The 23,123-nt window shown below is 39.1% G+C and overlaps 1 protein-coding gene across 2 annotated transcripts in view; it reads left to right on the plus strand.

Annotated features, from left to right (window-relative positions):
* Nucleotides 1-23,123, plus strand: part of gna11b (guanine nucleotide binding protein (G protein), alpha 11b (Gq class)) — a 29,026-nt gene continuing 5,903 nt past the window's right edge. The window contains exons 1-6 of one of the 2 annotated variants that reach the window (XM_041971527.1): nucleotides 1-1,028; nucleotides 16,411-16,595; nucleotides 17,412-17,566; nucleotides 19,268-19,396; nucleotides 22,420-22,549; nucleotides 22,772-22,925. In XM_041971527.1, the coding sequence (XP_041827461.1) occupies nucleotides 893-1,028; nucleotides 16,411-16,595; nucleotides 17,412-17,566; nucleotides 19,268-19,396; nucleotides 22,420-22,549; nucleotides 22,772-22,925 (889 nt within the window). In that variant the 5' untranslated portion in view covers nucleotides 1-892. Of the gene's footprint in view, nucleotides 1,029-16,410; nucleotides 16,596-17,411; nucleotides 17,567-19,267; nucleotides 19,397-20,309; nucleotides 20,439-22,419; nucleotides 22,550-22,771; nucleotides 22,926-23,123 lie in introns of both variants that reach the window. The other variant, XM_041971526.1, reaches the window with a different exon arrangement.

The raw sequence follows: 23,123 nt of genomic DNA on the forward strand, positions 1-23,123 counted from the left end.
CCGCCGTCTGTCAGTCAACACCACGCTATCCTCCTCCTCCTCTCTTGGCATTATCCTGGTGTGTGCCCACCTTGTTTCAGCGACGAGCGACTCGACAGCTTTCTATTTGAAGTTAATATATTTTCAGCTAAAGCCGCCGGTTCGGCACGCGCTTTCTCCGTTATTTCTGGCTGTCGATGTAGCTTTGTGTTTTACCGTCAGGATGAGTCAGGGTGTGATGGGGTGCTGTCCTGCTGTTGCTAGCTAGGCGGACAAATTCCTTCAACCAGCCTGCTGTTTCAATCACTGCGGGCTGACACCACATTAGCCGAGGCGGTGTTTAGTGAGCTAGCGGGCTAGCAGCCCATTTGAGCAGACATTAGCTGATGTAGTTGGACTTGCGTCGGAGAAAGTACACAGACATCAGCTGTTACTGGTTTGGATAACGCGACACTGCAGGTTCGAATCATTTTGGAGGATTGTTAAGATTGAATAAGACAGCAGTGACAGGCGAAAATATAGAATTGGACCTCCAAGTGGCATAAGGGGTTAATGATATAAACAGGTAGTAAGTGGCTAGTCTGATGTCATTTTGACATTAGCTTCATTCTGAGACGTGCAGTCAGAGCAACTCCTGGAGGCCCTTCAGTCTCCTGGCTCTCCTGTCTCAGTCTCCCGTGATTTGCGGTGAGGACACGGGTGAAGTCGCAGTTTTTCTCGGCTGGGGGGACAACTTGACAGCGAGGCCCCTGGCTAGTCTCCCCTCCCCCAGTCCTGTCCATCCATCCGTTCAGCCCAACTGGCCGCTTCCTCGCTTGAAAACCAAGTGAGGACCGGGGATTCGGGGAGAAGCTGAAACCTTGAGCAAGTGCTTGTCAGGTCCCGTTTGAACCGGGCTGCCAAAACAGAGGGGATGACTCTGGAGTCCATGATGGCTTGCTGCCTGAGCGAGGAGGCGAAGGAATCGAAACGAATCAATGCAGAAATTGACAAACAACTCCGCCGAGACAAGCGAGACTCCAGGAGAGAACTGAAATTACTACTGCTTGGTATGTAGCACAGTAATCCTCAAGTACCTTTTAAATTGTCATGTTTTGTGACGCTAAATGGGAAAACTAACAACAGTATTAGGCCTTCTTGGCAGTGCTAGCGAGTGTGCTACCAAGATTGCTAGCTGAAAGCTTGCCTTCATTATAAGAATCATTCTGGTTGGATTTGTACAAAGTGCAAGGCGTGCCGTTTAGCTTGCTTAGTTAACATTAGTTATCGGGCTTGACAAGGTGCGTACCTATAAGAAACACGGACGGATTGAGAGACAACGGCCCCCTGGGCACAGAGGGGCTAAAGGACCCCCTTACTAGTCCCACAAGAACTTAAACCAAAACTGAAAAGCCTCAACACAACCTCAAACCATGCAGATACAATTTGTGGTTGTTTTGTAGTTTGAATGCATAATTATAGTGTTTCAATTTTGAGATTGTGCATGCAGAATAGTCACATCACAGCATGCAGAATGGAAATATGGGGGGGGGGGGGGGGGGGGGGGGGTTGTTGTTGCACGATATAAAATTTTTTAAAAAGGGCAAATTTGCCATTTCTTAGAAATGTACGTGTGATTAAATGTCTCTTCATGTTGTCCTGCAATTGCTGCCAAAACCTGAATTGGCACAAAAATGTGTTTTTTCATTAAAATTGAAAATAAATCTGAATGACATCAGAATCGGATCTTAATCACATCCAAAGCAAATGTAATCGATTAATGGCATGCAAGCTCATTGACTTCTGCTGGAATCAAGTACATGTGTATATTTTATACGGTTGTATTAAAGTAAGCATTAAAGTCTCCAGTTTGTTTTCCAGCTTTTGTGTTTTATATTCTGAAACCAGTTGTAAAATTCAGGAGTGGGTGGTTTAGTACTTAAGAACTCTTTAAATTGCACCGCAAGTTGTTTCAAAGCAAATAAATTTTTCCAGATAAATCAAGATACTTTTGGGGGTTATATTACATTTATTGCACTTAGTTTTTTTCTTGTAGGTGTTTGGCATCACTGTTTTGTGTCTCAGGGTTTCGTCCATCAAACATTTTGTTTGGAGTCATGTTTTACAATTTGTCTTGTGTTGGCAATTTTTGCATCCAGTTTGGTAATATGCAAAATCATTTTATGTCACTTTGTGGTCATTCTGTGTCCTGCATCTTATGGCAGCTACTTTAAACTAAGATGTTTTAAAGCTTATATTGTGGCAGGGTTCTAGCACTTTGACCTTCTGCTTAATGCTGTAATTTCTATAGTATAGTTGCATAAATGCAATAGCATACATGTGGCAGTAGCTACAGATTTACCACATTACAAAACTGCAGCCTGCTTGGATGCTTTATGGAGAAGTTGTCTAATGCTCTGAATTTATCTTGTTCTGCTGGTTTGTACATTCTAGTTACAATGACTTGACATGGCCATATTGTTTCTCCATCTGTATCCACCTTGCACTATCAAGTTTAACAAAGTTTCTACCTTCTAATGTAGCTAAATTGTAGCTGGCCTATTGGCATTTGTTTTCGTCAAGCTTTACTTCTCTACTGTGATTGAGATGAAGACGCATACAGTTTCAGGCATTTTATACACTAGTGGATAGAACAAGCTATAGCCTTGGGTACTTTCACCTGGTTGCATAGCCGTCAGGTTTACCACCTAGTCTTTACCTGGTGTTTTATCCATTATTTCTACATTTCTCCTATTGCTTAATAAGCATTCATTGTCACAAATCTACCCATCCATAGGACAAGGATACTAAGGGATTTGCCCTCTCATCCTGGAGTCTAGCTGAGGAGGTTAGCTATTTTTGTAGCTGGTGTGTGGGCAGGTGGGAGCTGCTGTTGAATAAGTTGCTCTGTACTGCATTGATTCATAGTTCTGTGGACACAAAAAGGAATAGTTGGCCGTGATTTATCACAAACGTACTAGTATTTCTGAGAGAAAAATGTATTTTGTGTTCATGCATCTTCTCATATGGTAAATCTTAACTGCTTGGGAATGATGGTAACTTACCAGCCACTTTTAAAGCTTATTGGAGAGTTAAAAAAAAAAAAAGCAGGTGTCCATTTTTAGGACAATTAGAATTATCTAGGTTGCATCCTTAGTTTCAAAACGTTTGCTCCCATTTCTCACACACCAAAAGCAGCCCTGGTTATTTGACATGTGTGTCTCCTTTTATTTCCCTGCTGAATTCTTTAGCTCAGTAAAGTAGGCCACACTAGAGCCATACCATTGATAGGACACATTCTATTTAATTCCATACGTTTGATGTGGTATTGCATTCTCTTCTACCTGGTGCTTGTTTTTGTGCTGCAGTTTTGGAAGCTTGTGTGCTGCAATCATATTTATCAGTCCAGATTTTCAGTGAAGGGTTGGGTGGACTAACATAAAAACATTTAAGGTTCAGGCAACAGTTAAACACTCTCAGTGCTACTTCTTATTCTTTCTTGGATACTCTGTTCAAGTCTCTCCATCTCCTGTATACCCTTGATTTTATAGCAGACATTAAAAGCCATTTGTCAAAGTGTCAATGGGAAAGAAAGAAAGCAAACAAGAGCTTCAGTTAGTCATTCTGTAAGAGGACTATCCTGTGTGAGTTAAGTCTGTTAGTGGATGCCTGGATAAGGATGTGTAAGGCAAGATTAGTCCAGGTTTTAATAGGCTTCGTTAAACATATCTGCTGCTTAGACTTTGAGAGTGACTCTTATTATCCCCTGGCATTATTCTCAGGGCCACAATCATTGGTGTGCGCACTGTCTCTCCACACCTCACTGCAGGAAGAAGACCGTCTTTGTCTCTTAGTGTTTTGCCATATGTGCCACAGTGTCTGTATTTTATGTTTTTTTAATTGTGCTTTATAATTGTGCCTACACACAGCTTGCAGCACCTGCAAAATATAATGCTGCCCTGGCTGTTAGAAAAATGAGACGTTTTGTCCTAGTAGATATGGAGACGAGAGATGGTCACTTCAGAAAGACCTACTTTATGGATATTTTTTGGCAGAATGCAACTATTTATTGCTTAATTGGACAACGGTCTGTGAATAGTTTTCAGAAGTTTAAGCATGCCACTTTGTAGCTGGCAAGCATGGAAATGATGTAGTTCATCAGCAAATCAGTAAAGAACATGCATAGGTTCCATGCTTTAAAAAAACTATCCCTACTACTTGGTGCATTGCATTGCACAGTTGGGTTGTTTTTTGGAGGGTAGCGCATTTGTCCCTTTATATTGGGGGAAAAAAGCAGAGGTTTGGGGAGAGGTCTGATAACGTTGCAAACAGGAATGTCCCATAAAGTTTAGAAAATGTCTCTAACTTTCTTTATAGGAGTTAATCTTAAGTATAACCACATTCACTGCACATATGTTAAGTTACTTGAAAATCTGTATTTTATTATTACAGAGCAAAATTCTGCAAATGCTTTACAAAACTGAAAGTTGACAGTCAGAATGAGAGCAATTTTATTGGGAATTCAGCTGTACTAATTTAAACATTATTTCACTTTATTAAGATGTAAAAATATGGAACTGTGCATTTGCAGCACACCAATGCCCATTTGAGTCAAGTCAAGCTTATCTATTGATCCCCAACTCTATTTGGATGTGCTAGTTCAAGTTGTAGAGCTTTGATTTCATTAAATTCTGGTCAGAGTAACAGATTTGGGTACATATTTTAAAAGTCCAGTTTTGGACAAACATGATAGGTTTTTCTTTTGTTATGTAAAAAGTACTGAGTCAGGAGAAAAGCCAACTTGTGCCAATTTGCATTTGAATGCGCAGGAGAAGTGTGCCACAGCCTGAAATAGTGGTCAGTTCTGGGAATTCATGCACAATGTTTGTGCTTTGATTCTATGTCCTGCAAATTTACTTTATGCATTAACAAGCTCTCGTTGTACAGTGCAAGCCATTGAAAGTAAGGGTTAAAAGCCACAGTTGCCTTTCATTTCCCCATCTAATAATTTCAATCATCAGGGTCTGAACATTGATAATTAAGCTGGGCGATAATGCAAAAGCTATGATCACAATATGTTTTTTGTATTGATTGATCTTTGTCTTGATCACAATATGGGGTGGCGGGCACAAATGATTAGACGATGCTTTTCTGTTTGATGCTCACACAAGAACCGGTGTACTGATGCTTTCTGTACAGTCACTCTGGTGATAGCTTCTCAAGTGATTAAACAAATTGATTGTGTTTCACATTTTGTGTTTCACCAACCGACAACAAATGTTGCACATTGTATTGATTTGTTCTTTGTCATTTTTACTGAATCCAAACAGTTTTCATATTAATGACATCCTGATGTAGTTTTGTTAACTACTTTAACAACATCCAAGTTCAGATTCAGTCCAACTCTCCTTCCGTGGCTCTCTCGGGCTACACTTATCCTCTCCTGTTTTTGCTCAGTTGTCTTCCTTAGTCTGCTTGCAGGTCATTGTTTTGCCTGTTTTTGTGTGTTGTTCTTTTTTAAATTTTTATTCTTTGTTGATTCCTTTTTCTTTTGGTATTTCTTACCAGTTAGCAACCAGCTTAAAGGTGTATCCTTCACCAGCTTGTAGACTGGTGTGTGCTGAGGGATACACAGCCGACTGCAGATGGATTGACTGAAATTGTCTTATGCTTATCACAGAGATAGACATACATTTAATAGCAGTTTAATTTTAAGATTATTTATCACCCAGCCTAATTGATAATAAGCTCTATCTTCAGTAAATGTTGGAGGTTCTCTGTGAATAAATCCCCAGCAATTAGTGAACAAACAGGGGATGAAGACTGTTGTATATTCCAGCCAGCCTTGTAATAGTCTACCAAACCGTTCAGCCAATTTAATTAAATACAGTTTTAGTACATAATGTGTTACTGCTGACTATAGTAGCATTGGAACCTAATCGTTTTTATTAAAGGACCAGTAAAGCTAAAATGGTTAAATTAGTTTATTAGAATTATATTTGGTCCTAATTATTCAATCTCGTCATTCATAGATTTAGTTTTTTTTTTTTTTTAAGATTTACCTCAATGTTAGGTTCACCTTGTGAGAAGAATTGTAGCTTAATTACATGTTAGTATGAAATGGCTTCAGGTTTGGATAATATGTTGGGAATTCAAAAATCATGATGAAACAAAATTGATCTTGCTTTGTATTATTTTAGAATATAATAAATTAATAAAAAAAAAGATCAATAAAAGGAGCAGGTTGAGGTTTATGTCACTTGTAGCACAAAAAAAACTCAGTACTTGGGGAAAAAAAAAAAAGATTTTTTTTTTGTTACCAACATAGAAATCAGTCTTAAGGGCAACAAATTGTCACTTATAACAATCTGGAAAAGGCACTGTTTGATATTTTGCTTGAAGATTTTCAGTTTTCTTTTTTTTTTTTTTTTTTCCTTTAAATGGATTTGACACATAATGGCGTTCTTTTTCTTCCATTAATCCAGGTCAAACCCTCTTCTGCACAGAACCAACTGTATGGCCTCCAGGGTAGCTCACTGAATCCACGGTTTTTTTCTAAATAGTTGGTTGGTTTGGTTAAGTTATTTTTTTTTCAGGCCCATTAAGTTTCCATACTAAGAAAACAGTGAGTGTTCATGTTAACCACTTAGCTTTCTCTGCTAACACTGCAGCAGTACCCACAGTCTGTCACTGAGTGCCATATCTGGCTGTACCAATAACTTCCTGCTCCACACCAGTGATTTGCCTCTACTTGGTCAAAACATAGTGGTCCAGGAGCATAGTGGCCTTTGCTGCATTGGGTAAATGAACTGCTGGAGCTGTCAGTAAAATGTAATGGTAGGGCAAATTCTTTTGGGTTGTCCAAACCCCACTATCAAAGTTAGAGCTTAATCTCCAAGTCAGGCTCTCAGTATATTAGCTGGATTCAGCTTCTTTTAAAAATATGTGTTTCACATGTAACAATAAGATTACATTTAAACATGTTTACTAGTGCACTGTCAGAAAGACATATTTGGGAAACAGCCTTAGTGAAACAAAGCAAGCTGTACACACATAGTCTCAGATGGTTGTTTTTATGTGGAGTTATTTGCCAAATCCTCATTGATTTTTATTGTTCATGCTGATCCTCCTTGTGTCAGTACTACTTCTTGTTTCCAGGTTGAAACATACTTGACCAAAACAGTCTGAATGAACCAGGAAGAGGGTCAGAGGTTAGGCTCAGATGTTTATTGCTGACCTCACATCTTGTGCCAAACCCTCTTATTTTGATCATATATGGCAATAGGGATGTTCTAGCTCTACTCCTCAGTGGCTGAGTGTGTCTTCTGCGTATGTGTGTGAGTACAGTGCTCGTAATGCCAGCCAATGTTGAGCCATATGGATGGTCAAGTATGGCGGAAATGTTCTTAATACTTGGAATGGTAGAAACTATTGTGAGATATATTCTATAAGAGTTTATAGTAAGTAGTTTTTATGACTTTTCTCCTTTAGTTTGCAGAGGTTAGACCAGGGTGAAAACTTATTGCCAAGGGATTTATTTTATGTGAGGCAAAGTGAGCAATGTAGCTTCGCTGCTTATTTGGAGCTTTGTTTTGCTGAGGATAGAAAATTACAAATTGATAATGGTACACTGCAGTTCGCTGTAGAGGACATCCCTACCACTCTATTGTCAGAAATCTGTTCTCCATATTTAATTAGATAAATATATTTATGTATAAGTCATAAAACAAAGTAAAATAAAAAACAGCCATAGTTCGACAGCCACACTAACAGCGCTGCTTGCAAATGGGTTCTTTTTTATGTTTACTGATGGTGGCTCATGTCGTTAAATAATCGTCCAGCTCTGATCACCTCAAGGGTTATTAATCATTAATGCGGAAGAGTAAAAATGAAACGTGGAGAAAAAGCTAAGGAATGTCACGAAACAAATCCGCAGCCAATCTTCCACTATGAACGGTGTAACAAAGTTTGTGTTCCTTGTGATTGAGGAGAAGCAAAAATTAAATTTGTTTATTTAATGTTCTTTGTGCCTCTAAAGACCTGAGAAAAATATCTGCAGTTTGCTTTTGACTTTGTATTGAAGAACATTTTGAGGCTGATAGAAAAAGCAGAAACTGGACATTTTAAAAGAAATGTTTTCATCTTAAGTGACAAGGCACTGCATGCGGCTGCTTATTGCCCACAAAGTTGGAGTTTATTGGTTTTGTTGAATTTTGCATCTTCAGTTAAATGATGAATCCACTTTTGTCCTAAATGCCAATTTACGTAAAAGGGCCCATCCTTGCTTTATTGGTCTTGAAATCACAGTAAAATATGCACACAAAGATGGTTCTCCATCACAGAGAGCAGTGTCTCCATCTAAACCCCTTTTTATGTCTCTGCTTGTTTGTAGTTAACACTCAGGCACCTTCTCAGCCAGGCCTGCATACACTCTAACTGTAACATGGTGTCTTTTACACAGTTGGCTCACCAGTGCACAGATGAACACATGCGTTCTTAAAAGGGGTCATTGCTGCTTCTCTAGAGATGTAAGGGTGAATGAGGCTGGATGGTGACTGTCCCATATACTGCTGCAACCCAGGTCCCCAGACAGGATGGGGGCGTAGCTTGTATTTCTGTTGTTAACAGGGTGGCATGCTCACTCATGTTCACACCCACCAGCTGCTTCTTGCAGTGTAGCCCACACTTTTCAGTGATCATCAAGTTTGGTCTCTTAATTCTGTTGGATTTTTAAAGCGCTATCATACTTACAGCAGTCTGTTTTTATGTCTTCCAAAGTGGATCTCCATGGTGAAGTCAAGAGTTCAGTTTCCTGAGAAATAATCTCACTATCAAAGATTTGACTAGTTTCAGTGTGAGCAGTTGAGTCTGAGTTGCAGACAAATGTAATGCTGCTACCTCTGCATCTTTTGTAAAGCGAGCCCCCCCCCCCCCCCCCCCCCCCCCCCCCCCTTCCTCATCCTTTGCTCACCCACTCCCACTTAACTGGAACAACAGTCAGCGCACTCTCACTCAACAGACAAGGCCGTTCTAAGGTGGTCCAATGAAGACGATCGAGATAGCCAAAGTGTGTACTATGTGCAGTGCGCGCTACAGCATGTATGTTTGATTTGCAGCTCTGACACCCACGCACGTAGAGTGCTCAGCAGATGCAGAGACATCAGCACAGAGCAGCAGATACTGACAGCAAGAAACACAATAGACACTGACAGCATGCAGCAATGTTTTTTTTTTTTTTTTTTTTTTTTTTTTTGTTTGTTTGTTTTTTTACTGTCCCTATGTTTGTGTGTTTTTAAGCCATGTATGGTGTGCGTGGCCTACGTCATTGCAGGAAAAATGGAAGGAATTGGGACATCACTGTGGAGGTAACATCCATGCCTTGAGGTTGACCACAGGATCCGTGTGTGTCCACAGTTGGTTAGGCAGGTGGTGTGTGTCTTGTGTTGCTCCAAGCTGTCTTGGCTCATTCTCCTGTCTTTGTATGCCTAAAGGAGGCCGGTTTCCAAGATGAATTTTGTGAAATCTTGAGACTCAGGCTGCAGTTTGTTTAGCCCTGTGCCTGTCTTGATTCATAGTGTCTTTCCAAGATGCTAATAAGAATGCTAATATTTGAGTCCAGTTTTGAGGTTTTTAGATTACATTAACTTCTGCTGTTTATGCAAATGTCTTTCCCCCCTGCTGAGATTGGATTGTCATGTGCTACCTGAAAGGACAGTTCATAAACCCAGATAAGACAGCAATGATCATACCAGAGGCCATTTATATTTGTGTTAATTTGCATGTGGGTTTGCAACAATGTTGACAATCTCCCATGCATGGAAAGCAGTGGCAGGCATTGCAGAGAGGGAAGCCAGGTTTAGCTTAGATGGCCTTGCTTTTAACCACCTATGTCTGCATTTGAAAGAGAATGGAAGAATTATGGGATATGGGAACACAGTGTAAACAAATCTGCTCTGTTCACACAGACCACATGGTGTGGCAGAGTTTGGCTTGACCAAAACTGCTTCACTTTGACTCGACACACTGCTGTCTATCAGGTGTTGTGTCACAAGCTGACATCAGTTGCTTTATGTAAAGGCTTATGAAAGCTAGTCTTGCTGCGGAGGATACAGGTGAAGTGCTTAGCACCTTTTCATGATAACTGTACTATTTTCACACAGTTTTAATTTCTCTACTTCTTGATTTGGGTGTTTGGGGTAAGTTTTAATTGAAAGCTCATTTCCGACAGGTTCCTCTTGACAAGGAATCTGCAAAAGACTGGTGTGTGGGCTGTATAGTGTGCTTTGCACTGTTGCATTGGGACATAATCTCAGTCGTCTTTCCTTTTCTCCCTCACACTTCTAGCTGCTTAGAACAGAAAGCATTATCAAGCCTAGTAGTGTGTGAGCTATTCAAAGGTGACCTCCTTTTTCTAGGTCATTACCAAAAAAGAATGGATGGATTCTACTTATGAATATCCAAAATTCTGACAGAGAGGGATGAGAATGGAGAGGCATATTTCTTGCCTAGGGGAGGTTATGAGAGGTTGTGATGAAATGGAGCGGGGGGGCGGGGGGCTGTTTAGGGCATGGAAATGGTTGTGGCTGGCGCTGGTGCAATCTGGGGAGGAAAAAGGGAAGACAGAGGCACGTAGTGTGTTGTCTGGTCAAAGGGGGACACGATAGTTACGAGAGCACAGCGGAGGGAGATCTTGTGACGGGGTCACGAGAAATAAATCAGACATTAAGCTGAGGAGTGATCTTCTTGGTCCTCTGCTGAAGCAGGCTGCAGTCACTACCAGCACAGTCCCTTACAAAGAATACATTCTCTGTATTGGACTTCCTCTTTTTTTGTGTGTTAACTAGACAATCTGTATTTATTGGACCAGCTACCTTATAGGTACCAGTTTGTTGCCGTCAGTGTAATGCAATGCAGTTACACAGCGTTGCAGTTTTGTTAGAGGTGCAAGACTTGAAGCTCCACTGTTGTATTTGATATTAAAACATTTATTTTGCAGGAACAAGGGAGCGGCTATCCTTCCCAACCTGCTGCTGACCTAGAACAGATTTTTTTTTCTTTTCTTTTCCCCCCCAAAAAATTCTCAGTGGAGCTCGGGCCCTTCTTCTCTGTGGCAAACCAAAAGATGAAGAGCACAGAGCAAGCCTGAGGGGCTCTCAGTTATATTTACTGTCTGCTACGAAAGAGAGGAGAGAGAAGGGGCGGATGGGAGGGGTTTAAAAAAAGAAGGGAAAAAAAAGCACAGGAACGAAAAAGCGAGGGAGCCAGAGGAGGGGTTGCTATGGTAACGGAAATATGGCTGTTCTTCAAAAACCTTGAATGTAGGTGGCAGTGAGATGAGTGTATGTGTGTGTGCATTTTTTTTTTCTTTTCCCACCTCGTCTTTTCCTTTCAGTTTTGCAGATATTATGGATGTGCTGGATCCATTTTGATATTTTTGAGAACTGAAATGCCATCAGTTTTTATTTTATTTTTTTTTCATGGCCTAAGGATTGTGTTTCCAGGCAGAGCATTGAAGGCTCATGTGAAATGTGGGTTAGGCCCAACAGACCACCCCTCTCTACCCGATTTTAGTAAGAGGGGGTTCATTTAACAATCACTATGGATCAGAACATCTTAATACCAACTGAATAAACGTTTGTTTTTACACTGACTTAAAGGAATCAGAATTAATGACATGCCTGTAAGCAAACCTTTTCATATGCGTAAATCTAGAAAAAGGAACTACTTGAGATGTTTCAGTGATCTTGCATCCAGAAATGGACTACAGGGGGCAGGGGAGGGTCACTGAAGGAATGTAGTGCTTTGACAGTGACCCCTGCTGTCACCTTTTGGCAGCAGTAGTTGAGCACTGCATCCTGAAATGTTGTCTTAATCATCTTAATTGAGTTAGCTTATATTTTCTCCCCCACTCATCTCTCTTCGTCTTCCTAGAAGTATTTTTGATTTCTTCACTTTCCACACTGTAGGACCCTTCCTGACGTTGGACAAAGAAGCTTTGACATTTTTGTTGTCATAACCCAGTTTAGTTAATCGAGTTGGAATTTCAATAGAGAGATTTCATAACGTATAAAACTGACTTAGCTGAACATCATTTATTAATGTATTGAGGGAAGCATGCATTGGTAGCAGGTTGTGCCGATTAGCCATGGTTACTGATGAACTGAGATAAGTTGAGCATAATTACACATCCAATACAGGAAGCTTTTTAGTTGGCATTATAATATTTGTTCAAAATGTGACTTTTATGAAGCTTTTGTCTTGGGATACAGAATTGCCTTGTATTACTGGTACAAGTAGAATCTCTTTGAAAACCTTTACTAGTAGCAGGAGAGAGAAGCAGCCTGGTGTTAACCTAATTTAATCTAATGCTAACCAAGCCAAACGACACCTTCACGATAAGTACCATTTGTTGACTTGATTAACTTTCTTTGCAAGCAGTTATTGAGACATCATTTAGGTATGTAACAAAGAGTCATTTGTTACATGAGATGTAAGCAGTCAGGGAACGTCCCCTTTTGGTCCCCTGGATAACTTTAGTTTCTGGGTTTCATTAGACGTGTGTTTAAAAAATCTAACTGTTTAAAAATGGTTTAAATGGCTAATGACTGTCACAGAATCAATTTCAGCATCTGCTAATGGCAAGATGGAAGACACATAGGTTGGCGTTAGGGTTGGCACGATACTAAAATTTCAAACTGGATACTGATACTTAGGATGATGCTAGATACAATAGAGGAGGATTTTTTTTTTTTTTGTAAAAGTCGGACCACAAAAATAACACAACACAACAACATATATTTAAAAAATACAAGATGTTAACAATGTAAAATAAATGCATTATTTTAAAGCTCTATTAGTTCATGCAGAGATACGTTCTTCATACAGCCTTGAACAGTATTCTCAGACTGTTCAGTGTGCTGCAAAATGTACAAAACTAGAGTTGGGAGATATGGCCTAAAACTGATATCCCGATATTTTTTGGCTTTATCCTGATATGTTATATACATCCTGATGTTTTGAAATCTCCTCTAAAAAAATGTAAATTTTTAAATCTGTATTAACATGCATAAAACGACATCAGTAGAATTTAAGTAAGCTCAGCTAAATTCATCTTTATTGAGATTTTTCTCTGTCAACAAACTTTATTTTGAACCAGGGACCTGCGCTCAAACATTAAAAAATAAAACCATTACATCAGAGGGGTGCCCCAACCTCCCAACAGTAACTCCAGCCAACCCTAGAAGATTAGGTTTATTTTATTTTCTGCAATTATTCAATTAATATCCAATATATTTTTTTCATTCAATTATTTTATATTAAAATATTATCTTACTTTATTATTTAGGTTATTTTAGTTTTGCACCAGATCACAACAGAAGGAGAAGCAGGGGGAGGATTTTTAATTGAAAAATGACTTTTAAAATATTTTTAACTGTTTTGTCTACACTCTACATTAAAAGACATTGATATCTGACTTTAAGCCAGGGTGTGATCAGTCAATAGCAGCTTCGTGCAATTCATTTATAGGCTGGTTATGAACCAAAAGAGAGCATCTGCTCTTCCTGCAGCTCAAAGCTGGGCCTCTGCAGCTTGAGGACGTCCCTCTTGTTGGCTCTTCTGGACAGGGGAGGGGCCTACAGTGGCACCTGCGACTTATTGAGAAAAGTAAACAATAAGTGTTTTGACGTCAGTCTCAAAGTCTCCAATAAAACCAGAAAAGTCGCAAAATTTGTCTCTAGTTGCTTTTTTTTTCGTTTTGTCGTTATAGAGGTCTAAAAACTCGCTAATTATAGCGACAAGTTGCTAAGTTGGCAACACTGTAAACAAAGGGTCCTCCAGGGAGATGATGATCTCCGTGAACCAGCCGACACCAACCTGGCATTTCAGTATCCGTGCTAATTAATATCCTGCTAGATACAAAATATTAGGATCAATTAGTATCTAAGAATTGTTTAAGAAATGGGATACATTAGTATGTTCCACACTTATGGTGAGAAAGAACTAGGTTTGGTCCAAGATAGTAAAACATCCGTTTTACTGACATGCTACCCAGCACCTAATGCCTGACATTAATTTCCCCAATGCATAGCGATGCGGATGCTAACCAAAACATAATCGATTATAATTAATGTAATGTATGCATTCTGCTGCCGCTTGTGATCTAGCCTGCTGCAACAGCTCGGCCGATAGATAACCGTCTCCCATGAAGTATCCCAGGCTGAATCTGGTTTAAAAACCTTTATTTAGGACATAACATAGACAAAAATACAGAAAATACATCAGTATCTCACTGGAAATATTGTCAGTGAAATCCCATAACATTACACATAAAAATGTATAAAAACAAATAAGTTAGCTTCAGGCTAACGTCTATGAAAAATACCATTTGCAACCTAGCGGTTGGTATGGTCAAACTGACTGACTTGGTTAGGTTTAGCCACAAGTTTTAATATAGGTTCTAACCCCCAATGTCTACCAGTTGAGTGTGCACCGGTTACCAGTATGGTTGTGCTGCGGCCCCTGCAGCTGTATGTGGCCATTTCAGTCAATGATTTGGTTCACACCGAGTGTGGCGTGGTGCGTCTAAACATATGTGCCAAGTCTGTTTTTGACTGAATACGCGTCCAGAATGCCTCAAACTCAGCAGTTTAGATAGGGGCAGACAGGAAATCAGACACAGGAACAGTGTAAAAGCTTCTGGCAATTTTCAAAATCAAAGCCACGTCCAGATTTGTGCTCATTGAACCATGTAAACATTATGTCATTAATCGGTCAGGGTGTCTCATTTTGTTTTTTTGTTGTTTTTTTTTTTATCATGGACGGCGAGACGTTTATTCTGTAAGTGGAAAATCACAAGATTCTCCTATGATTTCGTGATCTCACAGATCTAGCTAGGCGGACTGCACTCACGGGTGCTCCACACCTGACATGCTCCCTGTGTGGACTGACGCGCCACGGAGGTCGGAACAAAACCGTGGCGCACATGCACCCAGTGGAAATTGGGGATCTCTTTTCAAGCACCAGAAGTTATGTAACAATCGGCAAATACGTCTGACTCATTTTTTGGTCAGTTAAACTTGGCAAAGTAATTTTCCACACTAAAGCATTTGGAAAGATGGTCCATAAAATTTACTGGTCAAATTGAGTATGCTCTGCCCCATCTAAATAAGTGATTGCAAACCTCTGCCAAGCCTTTTTCTTTATTTCTTTATTTTTTTTTGTCCATGATTGTATGCAATATTAATGAGTTAGAAGGTGTAATTGCAAAATTATCCCTATCTCTTGTAGCTGCAAATCTATGTCACAACCTGGTGGTTACGTTACTATGAACAGCTTGCCGTTGAAAACAAACCCCCTGCCATACCAGTGTCCATGTTGAAGTATGCAACTCGTGCTCATAGTTTTAAGTATTCTTCATAAGGTTTTGATAGAAAATCATTCATAATGGCATACAGTTATATTGATAATCTTGGTGTCAGGGCTAGAAAAAGATATGAAGCGAAGATAGTGGCAATAGGACTGAATGAATGCCCACCATCACATTGTGGAGCTGCTAACAAGAAACATTAAAAACTTCCCAAATCCACCAACAGACGTTTGTTATTGTTACTGTAACCAGTAATCTCATGGTATTTTTTGTCATCTATACTAAAACAACCATAGTTTTATAATGTTTTACTCACCAGTCACAAAATGATCTGAACAAATTGTCAAAAATTTTAAAGGACTTCAAAGTGTACCGTCAGTATCAACTAGCATTGATAGCCGCTAGCCAGTTATCACATCTTTCTGGGCTTTTGTGTGTTTTTGGGAGTTTGAAGAACAATCCCTTGTTACCTGTGGAACAGCTATGTATATGGAAGCCAACCACAACACAACATTTTGGCATATCTAAAGGAAATTGCAAAAATCAAAGAAAAAAAGTCCATGAGGATTGAAGTTTTCACCATCAAAAGGCTCTGATAAATAACATCGGTGAATTTGTCACAAAGTTCACTGATGTTCCAAGATTTTTGCGCCTGCCCTGCGCCTGTAAAGAATCCTTTAAAAGAAATCCCTGGAACCAGGTGGGGATCTAGAATCTAGATTACCCCCAAAATACCACTTACTGTTCCTTATTCCATTTCAGAGATATCCTGAAAATTTTATAAAAATCTGTCCATTACTTTTTGAGTTATGTTGCTAACAGACAGACGGACAAACCAGCGCCACCAAAAACATAACCGCCGACATGGCAGAGATCATGAATATCAGTATGATTACTGATTCTATATTTTCCTCTGTGCAGGCTGGTTTTTGAAATTGGGTCTTTGATTTAAGTTAACATTGAACTACTGAAACTAATAATAAAAAAGAAAAACGTATAAATATGTGTTCTCTAATCTTTGTTGAAGAAACATACTTTTTTGTGCATTTTGTAACTCTGCTTTGTTCTGTCTGTGCTCTGGTCAGGTACGGGAGAAAGTGGCAAGAGCACCTTCATTAAGCAGATGAGGATCATCCATGGAGCTGGCTACTCAGACGAAGATAAGAGAGGCTTTATTCGACTCGTTTACCAAAACATCTTCACCTCCATGCAGGCCATGATCCGCGCCACTGAGACCCTCAAAATCCCATACAAGTTCGAACAGAATCGGGTGAGTGCTGATCTACCAAAGTAAGAGTTGCATCAGTATTTTTCTTTCCCCTGTTAATTATCTTTAAAAAGTATTTTATACTGTTATGGATTCTAGAAAATGCTGTTTGCTAAATCAGAATCCATCCACACAACTTTTGGTGTTTTGAAACCACATGCCACAATAATAAGTAAATAAGGTCAGTTGTTGGTAGTACATTACATTACTAGATTTGGGTGATGGATATTATGGTCATTTGGATGGTTTATAGTTTAATTCAAATCATGAATGGGTTATACTTACTTTGAATTATTCCCCTGGAAAAAGGCTAAAATATCAGAGTTAAGCCAGAGACATTAGATTAAGTGGTTTATCTATGCATATGCATCAATAGCTAGACAGAGTAATAATGTTGGATAACCTCCAAACATTTTTCCATTTACCAACATTTGCTATGTGAAGGTAGCTAGACTTTCTTTTATATTGAAAAAAACAAAAACTTCTGGCATGGAATATATTGCACGTAGGTTGTCTAGCAAAAACATTTTGGTGGAAATGAATTAGGTGGGTGGTTAGGATTGGCTGTTCGGTGTAAACAGACAGTGAAGAGAACTATATATATATATATATATATATATATATATATATATATATATATATTAACTCTTGCTCAGAGTTGATATATATATATATATATATATATATTAACTCTTGCTCAGAGTTGATGGGAGTAATTTGAATCTGGTAACTTTAGATTTTCTTATTTTGTCATATCGTCATTGTCATCCTCCATCCCATTATCTGCCTCTTATTTCTTCCCCTCACATGTCTTTCCAGGCTAACGCCATGCTTGTGAAGGAAGTGGATATTGAGAAGATCAATGGCTTTGATCAGCACTATGTTACAGCTATTAAAAGCCTGTGGGCTGACCCAGGGATCCAGGAGTCCTACGACCGCCGCAGGGAGTACCAGCTCTCTGACTCCACTAAATAGTACGTCAGTCCATTCTGTCTGTGTTTCTGTCTGTGATTTAAGGATGGGATTTATGTGCATCCTTGAAGCTGTGTGTGTGTGTGCTTTCATGATGTTTAGTGACTGTGCTTCTCTGATAGTGATTTGGAAGAAGTTAAGTCTTAAAAAGTATTGGAAATTGACTTGCTAAGAAACTATTTGGTGCTCTTTACTAAATTTGAAGTTAGTTTAAGATTAATAAGTGTTTCAATTTCCAAACCTGTCTGACTTATTTTCTCATGTTATGCAAAGTTTAAATGGTAATGGATGTGTGTTTGTCAATGAAACATGCTTGTTGGATTTGAAGGGATCTTTCTGTGTTTAATGAACTACTGCATCTGCATTGAGGGGAAATTAGAGGGCCAGTTCACCAAAATTTTAAACAAAAAAGCAAGTATTTTTATATGTTCTATCTGCATATATGCAGTAGATACAGGGCTCTAGACTAAAACCTTTTGCAACTTGCAAATATGTCCCTGATTTGTCTGGTTTCGTTAACAACACTATATACTTTCAAACAGCTGGAATGAATGTGGTGAAAGTGTGTGTATGTGTGTGGGAGAGAGCGAGGGTGTGAGACAGAGAATGCAGAACTCAGAATCCATCACAATAAAGAGTGGGAATGACGCAGTGCTCCTGCTTGTCCCACAGAACAATTGGTTATCCTTTTATTTATTTATTTTTCTTAAAAAAAGATCATCAGAATGTTCTGAGTCTAACCATCACAGACAGGTGCAAAATGTCCATGAAAAAGCTTATTGCTTTTTAATTTGGCTTAATACAGCTAAGATGGAAAAATGCATAAATGTTTTTGCAGTGAAGTCAATACAACCTCATTTTTCTAACACTTTCAGTTGAGGGAGATGTGCTGCTAGTTGACACAGTCTGGAGCCCTAAAATTAATATTTTTTTGGTTACTTAGATTTTATGTTTGTGTGTCTTGTCTTGAAAGAAAAAGGTAACCTACAAAGTGATTGGGTTGTGAGGCTGTGTACAATTACATTCTATGTTTTGTAATGCATGACAAGTGGGACAGCACACTAATTATTAGATCATACACAGTAATGTCTGTCAAATGACATTTGTAAGAATCCTGAATCTACTGCTCAAAGGAGCAGAAGAACTATTCACATTCTGTTTTTATTCAGTAGTGAAATTTATCATTGTAGTTTTTGTTACTACTGAAGGGAATGACTGGCCTGATGAAGAGTTCATAATAAGCCAAACAGCTAATGTAGAGCAGGAGAGTGACTTTAAAGCCATGATCCTGCCTGTTGGTTCACTCAGGGCAAGAACTGCATACTGTTGTGTATGTTAATGCGCTCCATTATTAAGCAGAAATTAAGTGTAGTTTATTTTAACATTTTAGCCTGAAACCTACTGTAACATTTTCATGTTCAACTTTATGGTTAATGTCTAAATTATATGTTGGACTCCTAACAATAAGAGAAAAATGGATATTTTATTTGACCTCAGGCTACACAGCCACAGGGACTCACTTTTATAGTGCCCCCTGGTTGTGATGTTGATGTACTGCATGTTTGCTTCAAGTTTAAATGCATTTAAAGAATTTTGTATTGTAGTGTTTTTGCATGCGTTTATGTGAGGAAAACAAATTTGAGAAAATCGATTCCATGTGTCTTTATTCAAGTGTTATCCACACTGTTCATGTATGTCTCCAGTTATCTTAGCGATATAGACCGTGTGACTGCAGAGGCATATGTTCCCACCCAGCAGGATGTGCTGAGAGTCCGTGTTCCCACCACGGGTATAATAGAGTACCCATTTGACCTGGAGAACGTCATCTTCAGGTACCCCCAAGGCACCACGGCTGCAGCATCACCAAGGCTAGAGGACATAAACCACTGATAACTGTCAGGAAAGAGACATGCTGGCTCATAGCGTAGGGTGGGGGGGATTATTTTAGTCTGTTAAAAAGCAAAAAGGCTGGAAAAGGGATACATTACTAGTATCTTGTCTTTTTTATTACAGCACATAACTTGGCCTCAAGTCATTAGTTCAAGTAGATTGAGTTATTCTAAGGAGGTAAATGAGAATTATGTAATCTGATTAGGTATCAGTGGTTTGTGTTTAGAATCGTGCTGAGATTCTGACCCCAGGATAAAACCTCAGGCCAGTCATGCTGCACCGAAGCGTGTGGGGAGCAGCCGCACAATACCAGATAAAGAAGGATTAAGCAGCGATGTCAAAGATTCTCCAGGAATTCATTATAAAAATGTGCAGAACAGCTTTCTTGGAAATATAGAATTCTTTAACAGTGAATACAAGTAGGGTTTAGGTTTCCTGCTATCCTTGATATCGATTTGCTAAATCTTTCTTTACATGATCGAAGTTCTGCTGAAGTCGCTGCTTCTGCCACTGACACCACCTCACTGCCTGAACCATAATCCACCAATGACTTGACCTTAAAGCTGTTTGTTTTCAGTTTAAAACAAAGCTACAAGAATAAGTTGATGACAAATCTCAAAAGTTTTACGGGTCTATGGAAAGAGTGCTGGTGGGGCAGTGGTACAAACTAACACCCTTTTGTTTCTGTTATGTGGCTTTTTCTGTGAATCTTCTTCTACAGGACTGATCCACACTTTCCTGGAATGGCAGGGGGTTGCGGTAATTGCCTGTCACGCTTTATATAACTGTTCTCCTGTCTTTTTTTTCCCCCTCTTTATCTCTCCCTTTTTTTTCCCCTGATGGGCCTGCCCATAGTTATCTTTCGGATCTGGATCGTATTGCAGATCCCAACTATCTTCCCACTCAGCAGGATGTACTCAGGGTGCGCATCCCCACTACAGGAATCATAGAGTACCCCTTCGACTTGCAAAGCATCATTTTCAGGTAGAAAGATGTGGCTCCATTCTTCAGTGTTTTGTCATGACATAATCAACTCATTCAATGTTTTTTTTTTAAATTAATTTTCATTCTTTTTTGGTCCCTTTAACTCAGCATAAACCATCTTTTTTTATCCCTCTCCATTAACAATTAGAACTTTTCCCTGTTCATATCCTATATTTATTCCCAACTATTCTAAACCATCCAAATGAACTTACTTTTTTTTTTTTACGTTTACCTGCTACCACCAACAACAATTGTATTACACTGAACACAAACCCCAAATGAACACAAAGTCCTATATTCTGGTGCCCAGTCTTTGTAAATGGGTCACCTCCTCTTTTCCTCCTCCTCTCCTCCTCTCCTCCCCGGCTGTCACAAGAAACGAGGTCGTCCTCTCTGCGGTGGAGGAATGTTATTTTGGGCAGCAGGTCCTGGAGGGCCTATATTGGCCCTGGGTCTCTGTGGACCAAGGTGGACTGGGCCACCACCAGGGGGCACAATTGCATTGTGAATTATAGCTGATTTTTTTTTTTTTTCTTCTTTCTTTTTAAGCTTATGTAGACTTTCCCTGTATTTGCAGAGTAGTAAAACAAAAGAATGGGAAATAGATATATTTAAATGTTTAAATCATTTATAAACTGCTTTGTCTGGGGGGAAAAACGTTTCTTGACTGACTGAATCAGTTGTCACAAATCAAGGCTTAATGAAATTGGGACCTGAAGTCCCTGATGAGTGAGTGGTGACATTGTCAAGGAGAAGCTTGGAAAACCTGAAATCTTATAAGAGCTTACACTTGCTACCTGTGTGTAAGTCAGTTTTTTTTCCTTCTTTCTCCAACTGGTTATAGCTATTGACAGCATGACTACTGCTTGTGCCCAGATGTATAAGTTTTTAGCTTACCCCCTGTACCTTTCCACCACTATATTAATTCTTCATCCTCACCTCTGTCTGTCCTCCATCCTCTCCTCATGCCTTGTATGTATGTCCGTGAGGGAATGTCACTCAATTTAAAAATCCCAGTACAATGTTGTGATCAAACTTGTCTGGATACGTGACGCAGTAATCAGCTTTGGAGCTGTGTTTCTGTTGTGTATTGAACTCATTGGGTAAAGCAAAAAGACACTTTTCTTTCAGTTAAAAAAAAGACACAGGATATGTCTTTCAGACTTTCCTTTCATCACCAATGCAAAACTTTTGTCTCCAAAAAAGGAATATTCATTATCTGTGGATGATGAACCACAATCGAGGTTAGATTGATTTCCCAAAGTGAGTGGCATTCCTTTTTTTTTTTTTCTAAACTAATCCTAGATCTTTAGGAAATGGAAACCTTTTTATGGCAGCATGCATGATTTTCACAAAAGCACAGTCACACTGCAGATTTGTTTTTTCAAATAGAAATCTGCATGTTTGCAGTGAGACAGTGAGAACAGATTAATCATTTTAAGGTGTTGAATCCATCAGGTCTGTTTTTCCCATTCAAAAGAAATTTAAAAGGATTTTTAACATTTTTAACAAATGGTTAAGTCCTACTTCTCATTTTCCCCTTAATGACAATAAAAAATATGCTTTTATCGGTCCCTGAATGAGAGGCTTTCTCTTTATTTAGGTCTGGTGCTGATAGTGTTTTAGGAAAATGTGTACTCAAAGTTCTCTTTTGGATAACTTGACTCGGAACAATCTAATACAAAGCATGATTAATCTTAATCTCCACTATGCAGTTTATTAAAAAGGCATGGTTTGCAAATACGTGATACCACTAAATGTAATTTGATGGATTCAAAACCTACATCAGGACAGTAAAAAGAAACTCTTAAGAGTTTAAATGTGTATTTAACCTGTTTAACACTGAGCAGTCAGACCTGTGATCTTTAAATAGCTCCTTCAACATGAACTAGGTCACCTAGGTTTCTATTCTAACACCTTTTTCTCCTCCTTTTTTTGTGTGTAATTTATTCCTCTTCCTTCACCTTCGTCTTACCATTAGGATGGTGGATGTAGGAGGTCAGAGGTCAGAGAGGAGGAAGTGGATCCACTGCTTTGAGAATGTCACCTCCATTATGTTTCTTGTGGCGCTCAGCGAGTACGACCAGGTCCTGGTGGAGTCGGACAACGAGGTGAGTGACGAAAAAATTAACAAAGCTTTGGACACACTTTCATTACTTTTTAATAAGTGGGTGTTCGTATTATTTTATTTGTACTTAAACTTCACATAAGTCTATGTACTGGAACAGTTGTGCTTTTTATTTCCTAAAGTAAAAATAATTTGAATAAATCATCTTAAATATTGAAGTCAAACAACATGATTCTTATTTCTATTTCCCATCTTTGCTAATTAGAACCGCATGGAGGAGAGCAAGGCTCTGTTCAGGACTATCATTACCTACCCCTGGTTTCAAAACTCCTCTGTCATCCTGTTCCTCAACAAGAAGGACCTGCTGGAGGAGAAGATCACTTACTCACACTTGGTGGATTACTTTCCAGAATTTGATGGTGAGATGATCCATATATGTGGCTGTGCGTACGTCATGAGTAATCAACTGCAACGTTCTTGTGTGATTCTACTTACTACCAATCAGATACAGACTCAGCAATCAGGTTTAAACTTAGAGCTGGGTGGTAAAACCATCTTAATGTTGGATCAGTGTGTTTGATCTCAGTGATGAGCATTACTCGGGTCCCTCAGCACAA

Source organism: Melanotaenia boesemani, chromosome 20, assembly GCF_017639745.1.
Source record: "Melanotaenia boesemani isolate fMelBoe1 chromosome 20, fMelBoe1.pri, whole genome shotgun sequence".
NCBI lineage: Eukaryota > Metazoa > Chordata > Actinopteri > Atheriniformes > Melanotaeniidae > Melanotaenia > Melanotaenia boesemani.